The sequence below is a fragment of the Notothenia coriiceps genome, unplaced genomic scaffold, assembly GCF_000735185.1.
Source record: "Notothenia coriiceps isolate Sejong01 unplaced genomic scaffold, NC01 NC01_scaffold00009162, whole genome shotgun sequence".
Taxonomy (NCBI): domain Eukaryota; kingdom Metazoa; phylum Chordata; class Actinopteri; order Perciformes; family Nototheniidae; genus Notothenia; species Notothenia coriiceps.
Genome location: NW_011341863.1, coordinates 7,059 through 26,091, shown reverse-complemented (window position 1 = coordinate 26,091; position 19,033 = coordinate 7,059). Strand labels below are relative to the sequence as shown.

The following is a 19,033-nucleotide window of genomic DNA, read 5'->3' as shown; positions in this document are numbered from 1 at the left end:
TTCTTTATGTATTTATTATATATTACCCCCTCAGGCTGATTTTGGAAAAGGAAATTAACCGTTGTTTGGTGTTTTTCCCTTATTTATCTAAAACAAATGACATGATAAATTACTTGTGTTTATGTGTGTAAGACTTGTGTTTCTGCCCCTGCCATTGCTGCACAAGGTTGCAACATTAAATTCAATCACCGACACCTGTCTGCTCTCACATTCTTCTATTCTGCAAATTTGGGGTGGGACACAATAAATAAAGCTTCGCCAGTTTGTTTGTTTTATTGCAGGTCAAGACATAACAATAACGGCATCACGCCGCTCAAGTAGCTTTTGCGAACATCGCTCAAAACATTTGGAGTTGGGAACTGCTTTCTGTAGAAGCTGCTGCATCCCGTCCTCAGAGTAAATTGCCAGAAGCGCCGACACTTCCTCATCATTCCACCGCTCCGGTGTTGTAGTACGTGTGGTCATAACTGCTTTAAAGTACAAAAAAACTACTCGCTCAGGTGTGGATGTGGTTTTGAAGCGAGGAGAAAAAAAAGGCTGCCTAACAAAAAAAATTCAGAGTCTATCAGGGTGTGGTTTGCAATTCACCCAGCCAATAGAAATAGAATAGAAATTGGCACTCTTTTATCACCAGGTTCGCACCACCTCTCTAGCAGGGACTGAAAATGGCCAAAATAGTTCCCGGCACTGAGTAGTCCCGGCGGTGTGAACGCGACATTATTGGTACTAACGGAACTAAAGAACCAAAGTACCAGGGAAAGTCCCGCGGTGTGAATGCGGCTATAGAGAAATGTGCATGCCGAGGACCAGGGCAGCTACTATCTTACACAGAACAGTTCTTCCAACTTTGTGCCAACAGCTTGTTTTGTTATTACTTGAGTGGGCTGCACAGAGTTCGGACCTGAAGCCCATGATTTTGGAGTTTGATGTTCAAGTATATTATCAGTATATAACATTAAATTCTTCTTCTCAGATTAGAAAATAACTCACCAGTTCTAAGTTTTCTTGAAGGTCAAATTTCAACTGGCTCCCTTCCTCCTTAGTTTTCTCCAGATGCTCTTCCAGCTGTTGGATCTGAAGCACATTGCAGGAAAACTTACTAAACGTTTCTGTTAAATGTAAGCGTGTGTGAGAAGGACAATAAGTGAGTGACTAAATGTGAGCCTCCTGCTCTTCTTTTAGCGACAGAGGCTCAGAGCTGAGCTGCTGCTGTAAATCACACTGCATCTGAACAACAGAGAAAACACGAGAGAGGAACGGGACACAAGTTTGTACTGGAAGTTATGACTTCCTGGTGGTTTGTAATTATCTTCCCTGGATTACGGAAATGTCTCCCATATATTTAGCTTGAGTTTAAAAAGGGAACTGTGGATACATGTTTATTCAAAACAGCTCATAATTATTAATTTTAGATTTCAGAAGAATGTGAGAATTATTGATTAATTGACATTCAAGTAATCTTCAGCACTCTTTGAAACTACTTAACATTTGGCATTAGGCACTTTCACACCGCAGTACTTTTCCCACAAAGGTTCATCAGAACTTAGTTCATGAGAACTCTTTAGTTCTCATGAACTAAGTGTTTGCAATCGTGGTTTGCAATCCGCCCAGTCAATCAGAAATAGGAACCTTTTTCTCCCACGAAAGTCCCTGCTCCCTAGCAGGGACTGAAAAGGGGGTAAAAAGGTTCTCATGAACTCATTTTAGTTCCGGCTCTTTTTGGTGTGAACGCAACATTTCGGAACTATATTGGAACTAAAATGGGAAAAGTACTGCGGTGTGAAAGCGGCTATTAATGCTCTCGTTGAGGATTGATCTTCAAATCTAGTCAAGCTAATTGTTCAACATAATTTTTTGGACTGTAAACTGGATATTGGGATAAATGTAAGATGAATTAAACAATTTCAAGTTGAAATACTGTTGATTGCTGTCGTAAAAAATACAACGGCATTCACTTTGGAATTTAGCGGCATGAGTAGGCATTTTACTACTTTTGGTTCACTCGTCTGACAGTCTATGTTTTTTATGGTCTGTGGATACCATAAATTTAAAAGATTTTTACAATTACTTCTACGATGAATATCCAAAGCTTCTTTGTGACATAAAAACAGCGATGCTTGTCCTAAATGTTCCTACATTTCTTTTTAGGTCACTATCTTTTTGCCATGGTTTTTTATATTGCATGCCTTTTTTTATCTGCTATGCCAATTTTGCTGCAACACTATAAATGTCCACGCTGTTTGATTAATAAAGGAATTCTTAAGTGTCCAAATGAGACTAACAAACGTCAGCACGCCAAACATAAGCCGCCTTTAGCTTAGCGGTCAGTGTTGACGTAAAGCAGGGGTGGGGAACCGCTTTCAAACCAAGTACTTTGCCGTACTTAGTTCCCAGCACTTAGTACCCCCATGGAACTAAAGAGCAGATCGCGTTCACACCGGAATAAGTTCCCTGAGGGAAGATTACGCAAATGAAGCCGCTGACGTCACTACTTCTTCTTCTGCTTTGGGTTTACTGGCAGGCCGCAAACAACTTCANCAAGCTCTCCGCGGAAGATTTTTAAATATTGAAGTTAAAGCATCAAATCTGCTGCCACTTGAGAGCAAAAATTCTCTTACGATCTATGGGATACATTCTCGTCAACACAGAACTTTAAACAGAGTTACTTTTCTTTGATGTGATTATTTTTTACAAATCACCCTTTTATAAACCTTGTATTCATTTTTTAATGGTCATAGCTGTGTTCATACCTGCTTTTTAATGTATTCTCTTAATTTTTTTTGATTAGACTATAATGATCATATAAACGTGTGCCCTCGCGGCAAATTAATTGTGTACATTAAATGTGACCAAAACGTTTGCAGACCCACTGAGATAACACTTGAGAGATTCCTTTAGCTCACTGAGTCCCTCAGTCGGACAGGAGAGGACTCTCCTCCACTTTGTTGTTGAAAAAACTCCTTATATCCGTTAGCGTAGCTCGCTAGTACCAGAAGCTAACATCAACGATCTCCGGTACCGGTGCGCTGTCTCTCTCTCTCTCGCTCGTGCACGCACACAAAATGGCTCGTTCCACACACACACAGAGCCGAGCTTTAATGAAACACAGAGACCCAGACGTAATAGTACTGTATCATATTATTTTCGAATCAATAATTTTTCAAAATATGATTTATTTTTTTCATTTTTTTAAATAACAATTTTTCCTCCTGGTCTCTCGCGCCCCCCCTGTCACGCCTCTGCTCGCCCTGGGGGGGGGCGCGTCCAACACTTTGAGAACCACTGGTTTAGCCTGATCGACCCGATCTCCATTCAGAAAACACACATTTTAAAAGGTTTTTCGCCTGCCGTCTTGTCTGCACACTTGTCAATGCATTAATTCATGATTTTTACTAACCGATATCATTATGTAGTTACTTCGGCATAATTTTGAAACGTGTATTACAATTAAATCACGGTAAAATATGTTCATTTTGTTGTAGTTGGTTTCTACCACAGTGTTTACATGGATATAAGCCGGACCCCCTCTCCTGCGCGTCTTGTTTGAATGACAGGAGTAAACACAGCTGACAGCCGCGGTGAAACACGAGCGATTTGTGCAGATATGAGGAGCTGTGAGCTCTGTGTGCTAACCATAGACTGTATATATAAAGGTGCTAACACGGCTGATGTTATGGGACATGTTGCGCTGTCGGGTGCTGACCAATAACGAAGCGTGATTTCTTGACTGGCAGCAAAAACAACGAATCACAGCAGTGCTTCTCTGTTGAGCTCTGTCAAATCACAAACAAGAAGTGTTCCCCCTAAACTTTAGGAATACCGTTACCGTAAAAGTTGAATTGTTGAAGTGTTCTGTGAAATGCTGTGGTGTTTTCTGAAATGCTGTGGCGTTTTGTGAAATGCTGTAGTGTTTTTTGAAATGTCGCTGTGTTTTAAGAAATGCTGTAGTGTTTTGTGAAATGTTGTTTTGACTTGCATTTCAGGGCCACCGTATAACATATCATTCAAAATTCAAAGCAAGACTATTGTAACTACTCACAGCTGTCAAGCGAGCAGCTTGTGGAAGAATCCAGTGACGCGCAATGAGTGCATGGGCCAATTTTTAAGTGTCATCATTTGAATTATTAATGTTGGGATGTAAAGAATACAAACGTTTTAATATTAAATTCCCAACCGTAGGTTTAGAAACAAGCTTTAAATAGATACCGAAAATGGCTAATCTGTGGCCCAGACAGTCCTAAATATCTTGTACAAAGTGAAGCAATATTTTGCAACTTCCTGTTAATTACTGTTTTTCTTAAATTTGAAAGATTTTCTTAAAAGATTGCAAGGATTAATGTGCTTGTCACTTTGATGTTTGGTTTAACAAAGGTCAGATACATTTGCATACCGTACACACAATGACCTATTTTTAGAGACAATGAGCTTGATTCTAAGCTGCACAATGAAAACAACATTCTTCATTTTTATGGAACATTTCATTCCTCTTCGTGCAGCTGATGGCCCACGTCATAGCAGCTGAGATCCAGTACTGTAACAATGTGTTACCTTGACTGACAGCAGATAGTCCTACCCCGCCTGCTGTGTGCCTGCTCTCTGAAACAGAGGCTGTGAAGCCGTGAACTCGTAGTAGAGGCTGACAGTGGTCAGACACCCGGACGTTGATCCTGACAGGCTGACAGCTCCTGTGGCCTGTTGTCCTGATTTAATGAGGTCATCTTTTACACCGGCAGCCCTCGAGAAACGTGTGTTGTGTTGGTCTTCCGGCAAGAGAAGTCGAAATGTGACCTTAATGTCAGACTGGCTGGGAAAGTGTGCTCAACTGTAGTAATAAACCAATTTAAAAGATTTATTTTCTCCAGCATAGAAACTATAATAATACTGCTTTAAGAACTGCAGCATGCTTTCAGTCCAGACTGATATTATTAAATGGACTGTGATGTAAATCTGTAGACACGATTAGTCATGATCCCAAAATGATTAGGGCTACTGACCTTTGTGCTCCCGACTTTTCTTCCAGCACCAGCATGAATTTGACATTCGCGTTTAAAGTAAAATGTCCAGAAAACCATTGGATGGATTGTCAGAAAATGTAGTAGGCCTACAGACATCCTCACTCTGCTCAAGATGACCTTTAGTTACTTTGGTGACCCCCTTAACACTTCATATGGTCATTATTACATCAAAATCTCTGTCCGATACTTTGTATGTTCCCGTAAAACTAATGACTGAATCAGCTGTTATTTTAGTTTAGAGGCAATTAGCAAATGTTAGCATGCTAACATGATAACGTTTGATAGTGACCATGGTAATCCGTATATCTTCTGAACATCATGTTAGCATTATCAGCATGAGCATGTTGACCTTAGCATTTAGCTAAAAAAAGCTGCTCTTGCAAAATACAGAGCTGCTAAAATTGTTGCAGACCTCTCTTGTATCATGAGCTGTAGGTTACATATATAATAACTGTTCTCTTTCTTTTCTTCTCATTTATTTTGCCTGCATTGACCTTTTTGCACGTCTCGCATTTGACAGAGCAGGGGTATATCTTTCAATTGCCTTTCAATTGCCTCAATCGCTAAATGCTAATTACAAATAACTCCATCAACAACAACAAAAGCTTAACATTTTCTTGCTGCTTTTAGTTATTTTATTGTAAAATATAATATGTTGGGATATGGACTGTTGGTCGAACAAAGAACAAGCAACTCCATCAAAGGTTCTTTGTCTGATATTTTAAGGCAACATATCAACCATATTGATACTTTCAAGGCCTTTTTCCTGTGTTTGGAACCACTGCTTTTTATGGGACTCAAAAACCCTTAAAGCCACTGCATGTGATAATGAGCTGCACAAATAAACATGCCCTGACCTCCAAAGTAGGCCTACACAGCGCACATTCCGTTATGCAGCATGCTATTTATAACACTTGTATTTGCATCATTGTCAGCATGCCACAATATACATTCCATGTTGTGTTAGTGCCACAAAGATGATTGCTTTGTTTGAAAGCATGTCGAGTGAGGTTGTGATGGTATTCACAAACACCCTGTAGAACTGGGACACTGTGACCATGAATCCTATTACCATGTGGCCTGACCTAACACAGGAAAATAAAACTGACACATTGTTCTTTCTCCTTCTGAGCTGGTAGTAAAACCTGTGTGTTAGCTTTTGTTGACGTGAAGCTTCTTGGCAACAGACTACTGGGCTTGGATCCAAGGAGTACTTAAGGTGTGTATGTAAACAAAGTTGCCAGAAATAGAAAAGCACCACGTTCTGCTTTGGTCGTCACACACGTCAGACTCACGCAGGCCTTTAGACGTCTGCTATGTTCAAGAACAACACTTAAGCCAGCTGACCGTGGTTATTTTGTGTAGTAGAGAACAGATGTTAGCTTATGGGATAAATCACAGAGGCCACTACGGACTCCCACGTTAAAAAAAATCAACATGGTGCTACGGGAAGCTTTCCAAAAAAACACATCTTAATGATGCACTTATAAGGACTTGGCAGCTTGTCAGTGTTCTCTCTATGGGTCAAATGACTTTGACTGCAAGATTGTTTTTAAAAAGGCTTGATATTTTTTGGAACAAAAACATACTTATTAGTTTACAGTGGAGAAAAAAAGGTTTTTTTTAAACGACAATCCTTGTTGCTCTGCTGTAACAGTAGGTGGTGGCAAAGATCTACCATGAAGTCTTTACCACCATGATAACATTTTTTGAAGATCTGTCCATAAACAACACAAATTCACAAACATCTAGACATTTTATTATGAAAATAAGACAGAACATCATTTGAGCACATTGTTTTTCTTTCTATCATGCATTAGAGCTGATGGACACATGGAAAGAGCTTCTTTTTTTTTTTGCCGGACAGTCTCTCTGCTACACCTGCAGTGCAGTTCTTAACGTTGATGTTTCACAGGAGGCCACAGGGCGGAAGTGCTGCAGACCATCCCTGGTCATGAAAGCGAATAAGACTGATTATGAACAGTATCTGTATGTGACTGTAGGGTTCTGGATGCATTTGTGTGGAAGTCCTTTTTGTTGATCACTTGGCCTCTTGGGCTTTTTTGGCACTCTGTTTCTCCTTTGCCTGGTGAGAAAAAAAAACGTTTATTACTGTACAAAACCTACAAAGAAAAATTCAAAATATCCTTTTATGTTACTTCATTTTGAATAAAGTAGTGGTAAACATTGTAGAAACAAATTAACTTCAAAAGTTGTATTCATGACCATTTCCCCTTTACTGGACAGAATTAATACTGAAGCTGAAATGGTCTTTCATTACGTTTGTTGATTAATGTTCCTCCTTGAGCCTCTTGACATTGACCGAAGTATTTCATTATTTATACATGAGAGTCCCTGAAAACTACAAGATATCCCATTAAAATAATGAGGAGTAAAACCAGACGATTTTTCAAAATGTCAATGTGATTACGTTTTTCCAGACGCACATGCACAGAAAGCGAGTGGCGTTGAAGAAAGCCAATAGAATAACATAAGATACCTTCTCCACCAAAGGTATTAACTGTTGGTACTCTGCCAGTGTCTTCAGCAGCTCCATGATAAAGGGAAGGTAGTTGTGCTTTCTCCGAATGTTTTCAATCTGTAAGAAAAACACATCAATTTAACAAAGAAAGTGAGAGAAAACCTGGGCATGACAGATGTGAACGAAGGAACTTTCAGTCTTACACGTTAAGGCAAACACAGCCGGTACATATAGTATCTCCTTATTCAAAGGTTGTTTTCAACAGACACAAATACACTGTAGCCTTAAAGGGCAATTTCCTTGCATTTATATTACGGTGAAAGTCACATGAAATGCAGAATGTAATAGCAGGAAATGCAGTGTTGAGGAGAAACCCACCTTATATCTTTTAAGTTTCAGATTTTCCTCTTCAATAAGGAGCTGGTACTTGGCAATCTCCGACTGGATGGAGCTGAGAAACGTGGAGCTCTGGTCCGTGTCCATTGGTTCATCCTGGGAAACAGAAGGGGGGGAGGTTGTCAGTTGGAGAAAATTAGCAATACTACAAAGTAGAATTGCTCTGTAACAAGTACAATTCCTGCACTCAAAATTGTACAAAGTATTTATTGTGCCGTATTGCACACTTCAAAATAATTGTATAAATTGGATTTAGTTGGATTAATTCAAACACTGCTTGGTAGTATAAGCTGGAATAATGCATTATGATTTTTATATTTGTAATAGCAATCTAAATCTTCCAGGTAACAAAAGCTGTACAATTAATGTACTAGAGAAAACAGTACAATATTGGCCCACAACATTTAGTGGAGTACAAAAAACCACAATGTGAAAACACTCATGTAAAGTACCTTGAAATAGTACCCAAGTATAGTACTGGAGTTACTTTATCAGGTAACTTTGCACCACTGGCAGATCTATCCTACTCCTTTAAATATGTTTGCAGTAGAGCTTTTAGTAATAAGTAAAATCTTATGTTTGCTGACCTCCAGTGGTTGAATGCTTCACCATTCTGTAGTGATGGAGATGGGTAATAATCAGGGTGTGATCAGTAAGCCTTGACATCACTGTGGTGTGGTTTGTTACAGGTGGAACAAACTTCATTTTCCATCAACACCCAATAATGACGCCGAGTGTAACCGACAGGTAATACAGACTACACCTTTTAATTGAAAAACGAAAAACAGGTCAGCTATGGTCAGGTAGTAAAACATAGATGAGATCTATTTTCCTACCTACTTTTGCCTGACCTTGATGGATGGGAAATGTTATGGAGTCAAGGAGTGCTTTGGAGGAGAATTCATAAGGACTAAGAAAAAGGCAGTTTTTGGGGAACCCTGCACCTACATTAGGGCACGTTATAATGTGATAACAAGTGTTATTCACAAGGGTCTGGTTTCGCTTTAAATGTTCCTGCCTTAACACATTGTGAGATGGCACATCCCCTTTCCTTTCAAAATGACATTTGAGTATACTCTATGCTAAAGGAGACAGAGAATGAAGCATTAGAACACCTTTCCTTAGCATTTAGAGAATATTACCAGCTCTTTTGGGTCATTTCAATAAGTTAATTGGTAATTAATCCTCTGCCAAGGACTTTGAGCTTGGGGTAAATGTATTCCTTGACCCCTCTCTAAAGAGATCAAATGAAAATATTTTATATTTAAATCTTAATGCTGGACTATTATTAGACATCCGCCTTATTCTCAAGATTCCCTTTATCGAATAAATGTCACTACCTTTTTATAATGTAAAAGCCTTCCATGATCAATAGTAGTGTTATCTCGTATTCACCTTAAACCTCATTCAGAACAATCAGTGTCATTTTCTTAATGTTGAAAAAAACGTGGCAATTTCAATTACTACACAATCATTTATTTAAACCCAGAGCAGTCGTATCCTACAATTCATGTGTTGTGGACGAATATGACGACAAGAAAATGTTTTGTTTGTTTGTTTGATTATAATCCCTAACTTTGTGAAAGCAGACATCTGATTTCACATTAAGCCTCACAGGGACAAAGTAAACTACTCTTTGCCATCAATTATTCATTTTTTTTGCTACCACTCACCTCAGTAAGCTGGGTCTGGAGCTCTGCGATCTTTCTCTCGTATATCATCTTCCTGTCTGACACGATGGCCATTAGGTTGAACCGGATCTCTCCTTCACTGTACCTGAACAGGGAAACAATAAAACATTGAGCATTTGGCAGAACATGCTGTATTTACCGATCTGCTTTGTACAATCAAAAACTTAAAAATAATAAATCATATGAACCCATTTCTACACCACTGCTTTACATGAATTCCCTTTTCACTTCTCAGTACCCATTGTATTGAAATGAAGAGATTCTTTAATAGCAATACAATTCAACATTAACTGAGGATTTCATTAATTTAGGATTGATCCAACATAAATGAAAAAAATATATTCACTTCTGTATCCTTTTCTCGATCACTGGGCGAACGGCGCTGATCCAATCATCCTGGTTGCACGCACCTGATGAAAACACAGACAACAGCTGATAATACTGCAGGTGTCTGTACATACAGTCCCTGTACATCATCATAAAACAGACAGTTTTGGAGGAAATGGGCCATGGCCAACAAGATGAAATTGTATTAAGCAATAAAAAGGAAAAAATATCAAATTACTTTTTTTTCGGCTTACCCAGGTCAATTGGTCCCTCTCGGAGTCCATCCAGCTCGTATAGCCGTCCGTTTACAGGAACATAGCTCACAAAGTGAAAGGCGTCCTCGTCCTTCGCTGTGGACTTGGCATCAAATTCAAACATTTGCTGTCTGCAAAAACAAAAAAGGCACAATTTTAAAGAAAATGATCCTGCATCACATGTAGATGCAGTGAAACAGGTTAGGATTTAGGAATGCTCGAAAAACAAACATAACTCCAATCTTAGTCAATATATCGTACATAGAAAATGTTAACCATGTCACCCATTAAGAGGCCTTTATATGCTTTTTGGGGGTTCCCTTTCGTGTTGTGTGTTATAGGATATTGTGCATGAAAATGGTCTGCAAAGGCAGTTTCTCTCCCACACGTCTTCCCTGCCTGTCAATTGGACTGATTTGTTTTTTTCTGTAACGTGCAGTGACATCACTAGGTTACACTTTTGCTTATATTGGCTAATGCTCCAACACGTTGTACTTGATAGGTTAAGGGCGGAACATCTCTAAGCTGTTGACCAATCACAACAGAGCCGGCCAATCAGAGCAGACTGGGCTCTGGTTTCAGACAGAGGGTGAAAAGAGGTGCTGCAGCACAGGTAGTATGAGAAAAATAAAGACCTTGTTGTACATTGAATCATGTCTCAGTAGAGGAACAAAATACAAATATGAACCTGAAAATGAGCATAATATGTACCCTTTAAAAAAACATGTTATATATTACTAAGTAGGTTGTGAAAGGGCTTCAAATGGTGACCAACAAATTACCAAACCTCACATTTGCAAGTTGCATAAAATCAGACAGGTGCATTAGCAGCAATCACTTTCCACAGAGTAAGAATAAAGAGCTAGACATATCAAGAAGTCATTCAAACAGAGTTCATGGAGCGAGAGCTTACCTGGCAAAGCTGTTGTGAACTTGTCGGATCACTTCGGAGTTGCTAAGAGCCAGACCTTTCATCTGAGGAGGGGGGTACAGGATTATAATGCTGACTGTATAACATTTGCCTAAAGATGTGCTATTAAAGGCTGAATGGGACCCTTATAAATTCCTTTTTTCTAGAAACAAGTTATACTTACAATAAGTGTGGATATGTAAGTAGTGTCAAAAAGGTACTAACTAAATCAAACGACTCACAGGTTGCTTCCATACGATACCCTGATTTATTCCCATTATTTGCACTTTCCAACTGGTTTAGATATATTTTTTAAAAAAGGACAGCTTTGAGTCATTTAAGATCAAAAGAGAAGTTGAGCTTGGTTCTTTTGAACATGTGTGGGACAGAAAACCGAGTCATCAAGGTTTTGGAGGTAAGAGGATGAAACTGTCTAAGTGTTACAGATGAAAGTGGGGAAATAAGTATATCAAGTTGTGTAATAGAGAGAAAAAGCTGGGGGGTTTTGTGAAAAATGTGTCACTTGGTACTTGAGTTAGAAGGTAAATGCTGGTGTCACTTTAGTTAAAGGTGTATAGTTTATTGTGAATGGGTAAACAATACATTCATGTACTAATGCATGCAATTGCCAAACTATTTTTTGGGATTCAAGGGAAAAATACCGTGAACGTACAGCAGGGTCGAAACTCTGTGAAAACTCTCTGAACTCTGTCAGTGTGTCCCCAACCAACATGTCAGAATGGAAGCAGTTGAGCAGAACGCTGACTATCGCCTGGGTGGCACAGGCGTTGTTAATGACCTGAAAACATACAGAGAGAACACATTAATTATTACACAGATCCATAACCCATTGTGTATTAATTAACTAACTTAATAAAATCAAAAATCATCTTCTAACCAGATCTTCCTATGTTATGTACACTTACTAATTGGGTTTCTATATGTTGTAGTCAGTGTATTCATGATATGATGCATTTGATGATTATATCAAATACTTCCAATCCATCTGTAGGGATATGTGTGTATACACCAAAAACCAAGCAGATCAAGGTTGCCATTTTGTTTGCTAAGGAGTTACTATGACTCGAATATTAAAATACCACAACATTGTGTATTGTGTAACAAAAAAAAGGGTTATATATGACATAAAATAAATACCTGTTTGGCAAAGAAGATTTGATCAAGCCTTGAATCCTGAACGATAGACCCTGCTGGCTCCTCACCTGGCTGCCACTTGAAGAGGAAAATCAACCCATGAACTGGTCTGAAACATAACCGAAATATTAAAAAAATAATGCCTTGAGAGGGATTATGAAATATATAGAAGCTGCAGGTATGAACATACTTCAAGTTGTCAAAATTCTCTGGCTCCATACTCCATATCTCTTCAACCTGGGCGCCTTTGCAACCTGGCAAGAACAAATACAGCATCACATAATTACTCATACTTATAGAACGGTGTGTCCGGCTCTTCAAAAACGTTAACATATGGGACCAAATGTCCCCAGTGGCAGGTTGACAGCAGAGCAAAGCACAAAGATGTCATTAATGAGTGAGGATTTGTTTTCACGCGCCGTTGTTTTGAACGCTGAGTAATGCTAGCCAGTTAGCTTGCCTCATTAAGTTAGCTTTGTCGAATACTGCATGCAACTTTTTACAGAATGCAGCGTTTTGGTGGTTGCTGAGAATACAAAGCCTCTTAACATATTTTTTATTTGACCTCCATTGCTTGTTTTTATTATTGCATAGAAAACCAATAGAAGCTGATTGCAAATTACCATTAGCTTTGAAGGAGCTAGCTAGCTAGCTAGCGCTGTCGCATAGCCACCATGCACTGAATGAACAGCTAGTCACTCACCAAAACCCTTTATCAGTTCTGTGAACACACCGGGGTCACTCTCCATCAAACACCACTCTCCTGCGCTTCCAGCCATTCTTCACAACGTTGTTTATTCAACCTACTTACACATGTACGAGATGCTAATATCCTAGCTTAGCAGTACTACCGCTAGTCAAGCTAATTTGACTGAAACACTAGTGACCTCACGGATGCGGTGCAATGTGGGGACTATAGGTGCGCTCGGTTTATTTGACAGCGTATACTATCCAAAAGCCACACTAATTTGAGAAAATATATTGCAAAAATGTTTTCGACAGACAAGTTTCAAGGTTACATACGTATCAACTATACGTATATAAATAGAAAAATAAGAACCCATGATCAATATCTGAAAGTAATGTGCCCACTCGTTGAGTTTAATCAATCTCCGCCCGCCTAAGCGAACGAGGGGGACAAATTAAGCACACTTCAAGAAAAAGGCAAGCCAGACATTGGAGGCAGATGGTGGTTTAATTCATATTTTTTAATATTCATAAATACACATTTCGGGCATTTAGAAAATATTTCAGAGTTGTTGTTAAAAATACAACCATAAATATTTGTATTCATCACACGGACCAGCATCATGATTCAATCTGCTTTTCATTCATCTGATATAAGTTAAATGACTCCCAGCAAACTTGCCGCAATGCTGGCAGTAACGACTTGGTATGACCAACATAGTAATGATACTCTATTGCTATTGTTCTATAAAAAAAATAATCACTGCGGATCAATGGAATTGTATTTTCACACCCTTGGAGCCAAGATGAGAGCTGCCCCACATAATATACAGAAGTGTACTCGAGTACTGCTTGAGTACACCTTGACTTGATTACGGGGGACGGCTGTGGTAAAGCAGGTCAGCTACCAATCGGAAGGTCGGTGGTTCGATCCCCACCCCACCACCGGCAGCCATGCGCTGTTGTGTCCCTGAGCAAGACAACTAACCCCAAATTGCACATTGGTGTGTGGATATGAGTGAATGTGTTACCTCTGATGGTTTATATTCCGCCAACAGTGTATGAATGTGTGTGAATGTGATATGTGGTGTAAAAGCGCTTTGAGTAGTCTGCTGACCAGATAAAGCGCTCAAGTACAGTCCATTTACCATTACAAATATGTTTTGTTGCCATTAGAAATACACTTGCATGACTATTATATTATATCTCCAGTGTGTTTAAAATATAGCAAAGCATTCAAGTTCATTTGATGGTACAGGTACAATATTTGTAATTTATCTTGTTTTAATCCGCCTCTTTGTTTTTATAGATGTTGCTAGGCAACTCCTCCGTCCAGGTCTCCACGCCTCTTCCACAGATTAGGCAACAGGAGGATGTCTCTCTTTGCCCAGGAACTAGCAACGCTATCTTTGGGAAAGAGACCCTGGCGAAGTCTACCCTTACTGGGAAGGGGAAAACCGCAGAGACCCTTGACCCGGAGAAAGTCAATGCCATTATTGGTACAGATATTCTGTATTAATGTTATCATTATGAATGAATTTCAATCTAATATATTGTCTGTATTATCAAGTATTAAATCCCATGCTTCCTTCTTGTTTTGTAAGACACCGTGAGAGAAACATTTCCGGGCACCGAGGTGAGTGCGACCCTGCTGCGGAGGAAATGCAACAACGGGAGATATACAAGCAACGTTACTCCTCACTGATGGCCACCATTTAGTTTATATAAACTTCGCAAGTTAGTTAGTCAGTTTAGCCATCATGTTTTGTTAATTGTTACATTTAGTATAAACACGTTTTTTGGTTTGTTGTTATGTTTATGTCATTAAAATTATGTTTTTCTCATAATTGAAGTGCAATTTGTCATGAAACAGAATAGCACACTTGGTGTGTACTTAAGTGGTATCCGGAAGTAGCTTAAAGTGTATAACGTATAATAGTGATGTATTGTAAGTATGCTTCTGTAACACATAACCCAGTACTTGCAGTGGTAACATTTCGTATTCTTCTATTCTGTAGTATAAGCAGTGATACCATACACTTCTACTCTACATTATAGTATAATAACATTATACTTAAAATACATGGATTTATGGTGCTTAAATTGTGATAGAACCTTTCTATAAATACATTTTTATTAACATAATAGCACAATTTAAAAGTATTAAATACAGTCAGAAAGTGCATTTGAAGTTAATTGGAAATATAACAGGTGTGCTTGACTAAGTATGATAATAGTATGTTGAAAACACACTTATGAATTACTATGAATTGAGCTATGAATTGCCCTTTTAAGTATATTTCCAACACACTGGTGATATAATACAATTATACTTAAAGCGTGTTTCGAATGCACACAAATACCCTTTTAAGTATATTTCCAACACACTGGTGATACAATACAATTGTGCTTAAAGTGTGTTTTGAATGCACACAAATCATGATTTTAACGGTTGTGCTTTGGTACACTTAAAGTTTACAAAAAGTTCTGCCAATTTAGCACACTATTTACACTTCAAGTATACTCAACTAATGATTAAGTAGTACTCCAGTACTACTTGAGTACACTTTAGTATACTTGAATGCGACCAAAATAGCACATTTATCTAAAAGTATAATTTAAGCATACTATTTTTTTACCTGGGTGGTTTAACAAATAAATTCAGAATATAACATAGCTTCTGCTAACATTTCAGGTAGACTTTTAAAATGCTTCGACGGCTAGGTAAAACATGTTTTACAAAATCATAATATTTTTCACATTGGTTGTTTAAATACAATTTACAAGTTGATGTGCTAATCATATAAAAAATAACAAGCTACATTAATCGTACAACATATGACGAATGACCTCAATTGAATCAAACTGTCAATACCTCACATACCAATGATGTTCAGTTTTTGTTTTAAATATGGCAGCTTTAATAATAACACTAATACTGTACATCCCTGTATGAAAAGGTATGTAGCCTGACATTTAATGCACTTTGATAAATATATAACATAGTCATGCTCAAGCAATGTTGAACTTGCAACACGAGATCAAGTAGATGTTTCATAAACACCGTATTGAAAAGAACTACAAGAACGGTTAGTCATTTGGCTGACTCAAACTGTCCGCTACCCGAGCCGTCGGAGCTGGAAGCACAACAGGGAGCACACTGCTCGATCAGGGGCCGCAACTTCCCCTGCTGATGGAGTTGTTTGGTATCAGAGCCACCCCCGATGCAGTTTCCGTTAATGAAGACTCTCGGCACCTTAACACACAGATCATGTTGTACCATTAGGTTTTGAAACAAAGCGTTATAAAGGCACCTGACATCCGGAACAGTAGCCCTCTAGATTAATTCACTGCTAGTCTGAGGGGTTTGGCAAGACTATTGGAAAATGACTATTGTCGATACGTAGACAATACGATTGTCTATGCAGCTGTGTATTGGAATTGCTACAACTAATGTTGTCATGTGGCTCTGTCTGTAAGGATAAGTGTGCTGGGACAGTTTGAGCATATTTTTATGTAAAACAATTTTTTTAAGCTAAATTAAATCCGATACAAATTCTGATCCTTTCAGTGAAAATATAGTAGTGCAAGTGTAAATACAGGTGTGTGAATGAAAACCTTTGTTGGTAAACACCAACTCTAATCTCTCTTTCTTGTTAAAAAAACTAAAGCACTGTACAAAACCTTCAGCTACCTTCACATGTGTATGAAGGTTGGTCATATCAGATGTCACTAATTAATGTTTATGTGTAGATAAATTGATGGCAGGCCAAAAGGAAAAAAATGTATGTGCTCTGACAGCCAATGTCAACTCTGTACTTGGTCAAAAATAAAATAAAAGCAACATTTAAAATGTGTAAATGAGTTTAACGTGCAGATACACAACCCTTATGTCATAAAGTCTAGTTTTAATGTAGATCTAAATGCTATTTATATCTCGTAACTCCTGATACGACGCCTGTTGATGGGGACAAGCGTATAAAATATAAAAAAGGGACTTTCTCAACGTGGAATAGTATCTAAATGTTTTTAGTCTTGTACAAAATATTCACAACATCATTACTATTAAAACGTATGAATTGAATGTCTATATTTGATACCATTAAAGACTATAGTATGAAAAAGATGCAGCTTTGTTTGGTCTCTATGTTGAAGATTTGAGTCAAGATAAAGACATGAAGCCTTTGATGCAGCCCAAACAAAACAATAGTCAAAAATAAAAGGCTGTGAAATTGAAATTGCGAACCCAAAACACAACTTGAGGCTCTTACCGTTCTGGCACCGGTCATCTGAGCTAAGGCCTCTTGCATTCTCCTCCCATCATTGTGCTCATCCAGTTCAATCACTTTGTAGGTTGCACCAATTTCATTGAACACATTCTTGGCCATTTTGCAATAAGGACAGGTGGACTTGGAAAATATCACAACACAGTTCTGTGACACCATCTCCTGAAAGGTCGGGGGGGGGAAATATGTAATTTAATATCAGTGGAACACAGAAATAGTCTACAAATACCAGAGCCCTATGTAAATTGCTGGGCAAAGGTGAAAGAAACCTTATCTCTGCAGATTTTCCATGGTTAATGTTTAGTTACAGAGTGAACTGTGGGTACACTTTAATATGAGTTTTTTACTGAAAAATGTGGAGAAACAGGAGATGCTATAATGGTCTTAACTGAAAGAAAGAGTCACTAAACAATTTAATGTGTAGCTAAACTCGTTACTTCTATTGAAAAAAAAAGGTATCAAACACATAGTTGTTAGGATATGTAACAACTATGTAAAAACTGTTCTAACAGTTTTTCAATTTCCTTCAGGTAACATATCTGCAAGCAATAACTTACCTGAACATGCTGTACACATGATGAACCGGCCACAGATGTCGAGGATGTAAAATTTCCCATTCTGAAAAAGACAAATCAGAATATTGAATCAAACAGTATTCCAAGGCATTTAGTCCAGTATTACACACACTACAAGTAGTGACACAGCTTAGTAGGTTCGTGCAAACACCTAAAAAACCGGAAGAAGTCACTGGAAGAAACGAGCTGAAACCTAAAAATTAGCAGCAACATAATATACAACTGGAGCATCACTACTGGTCTGAAAATGCCCATATACATTGTAATATGTGTAGGGGCTACGTCTTAAATTACACTGTGCCTGGTCTACTACTGAAGTAAGGTTCATGTGCTAGGTAATCCAGGATTAGCAGTACACATGCTCTTCACTGGCACTAGTAATTGGCTAAGATTTTATGTTGGCATGCGATTTGCCGATCTCCATTCAAAATGTGGCAAAATCAAGACTGCACGCTACAGTGAAAACCAACAACACTTCTTAAAGCGTGGCTGTAAGTGTTTTATAAAACGTGAGTAACTCATTTTAAATTCGGTATACATTTAATTCGCTTCCCACTAGCCCTTTCAGTTCAAACGAAATGTATGTTATTGCTTCTATATGTTCGGTGGGAGATAATAGTTGTAGCATAACGCTAGCTACACGTTGACAACAGTCATGCAAATGATAAAGGTCGTCTTAGTTGACGAAATTATGCATTTGTACAGTTTGACATGCAAGCCGAATTGGCCATATGAATCCATGGATTCGTAAAAATAACACAAATGTGTGTTTGGCATTTTAAAACAGACTAAACTTTGAATTATGTGAAGCTGTTACTTTTCAGCAAGGTAAAGCTGCGTTACGGTAATGTTGCGAGATAAGAAGTTAACAACAGAGAACGATTACTAACGGTACGTATAATTGGGTGAAAGGTTTATTATAATAGTTTGTTGATGTTTTATTAATCGTATTCAACGTGCAAGGTAATGTATCATTCAAGCTGGCGAAAATGACCTTCGGCAGCCGGTCCATGTCACCCTGGATAGAGATCCTGCTCGAGCAAACATGGATAAAAAAGAAAATATAGCCAAAATGTAATCGATGTGTTGGCCTGGATGAAACATGCGGTTAGTGTACAAACTGTACGTTTGCTATCCCGCTTTATTTACACTGTTTATGGCTGAAGCCTACCTTACGTGACCACCGGAAGCAGTTCCTGACGCAACCCGCAGTTTGAAAGCCACGCCCATAACGTCAGCGTCACTTAAAAAAACA

At 38.4% G+C, this 19,033-nt stretch overlaps 2 protein-coding genes across 3 annotated transcripts; both read right to left on the bottom strand.

Annotated features, from left to right (window-relative positions):
- Positions 1 to 6,752: 6,752 nt before the first annotated feature.
- uchl5 (ubiquitin carboxyl-terminal hydrolase L5) lies at positions 6,753 to 13,136 on the bottom strand. The gene is made up of 11 exons (XM_010770723.1): positions 12,934 to 13,136; positions 12,421 to 12,484; positions 12,234 to 12,339; positions 11,749 to 11,874; positions 11,079 to 11,140; positions 10,166 to 10,296; positions 9,931 to 9,994; positions 9,567 to 9,669; positions 7,876 to 7,989; positions 7,516 to 7,614; positions 6,753 to 7,101 (listed from the first exon to the last, which is right to left on the bottom strand). The coding sequence occupies exons 1-11, from the start codon at positions 13,007 to 13,009 to the stop codon at positions 7,057 to 7,059; spliced, it is 990 nt and encodes a 329-aa protein (XP_010769025.1). The 5' UTR covers positions 13,010 to 13,136; the 3' UTR covers positions 6,753 to 7,056.
- A 1,618-nt stretch (positions 13,137 to 14,754) lies between these two features.
- Positions 14,755 to 19,018, bottom strand: glrx2 (glutaredoxin 2). Of its 2 annotated transcripts, none has more exons than XM_010770722.1 (4): positions 18,950 to 19,018; positions 17,761 to 17,821; positions 17,189 to 17,365; positions 14,755 to 16,173 (listed from the first exon to the last, which is right to left on the bottom strand). In XM_010770722.1, the coding sequence occupies exons 1-4, from the start codon at positions 19,006 to 19,008 to the stop codon at positions 16,012 to 16,014; spliced, it is 459 nt and encodes a 152-aa protein (XP_010769024.1). In that variant the 5' UTR covers positions 19,009 to 19,018; the 3' UTR covers positions 14,755 to 16,011. The 2 variants fall into 2 exon arrangements, with proteins under 2 accessions (XP_010769024.1, XP_010769023.1); XM_010770721.1 differs by lacking the exon at positions 18,950 to 19,018 and adding an exon at positions 18,773 to 18,941.
- Between the last annotated feature and the right edge of the window lie 15 nt (positions 19,019 to 19,033).

Excerpts from the sequence above, each read along its gene's own strand:
- uchl5 (XM_010770723.1), bottom strand. The coding sequence starts at position 13,009 with ATGGCTGGAAGCGCAGGAGAGTGGTGTTTGATGGAGAGTGACCCCGGT. Across the intron at positions 11,875-12,233 it reads AAATCTTCTTTGCCAAACAG|GTCATTAACAACGCCTGTGC; the intron begins GTATTTATTTTA and ends GTATGTTTTCAG. Across the intron at positions 9,670-9,930 it reads ATCGAGAAAAGGATACAGAA|GTACAGTGAAGGAGAGATCC; the intron begins GTGAATATATTT and ends TTCCCTGTTCAG.
- glrx2 (XM_010770721.1), bottom strand. The coding sequence starts at position 18,882 with ATGTTTCATCCAGGCCAACACATCGATTACATTTTGGCTATATTTTCT. Across the intron at positions 17,366-17,760 it reads CATGTGTACAGCATGTTCAG|GAGATGGTGTCACAGAACTG; the intron begins GTAAGTTATTGC and ends CCGACCTTTCAG. Across the intron at positions 16,174-17,188 it reads AGATGACCGGTGCCAGAACG|GTGCCGAGAGTCTTCATTAA; the intron begins GTAAGAGCCTCA and ends CTGTGTGTTAAG.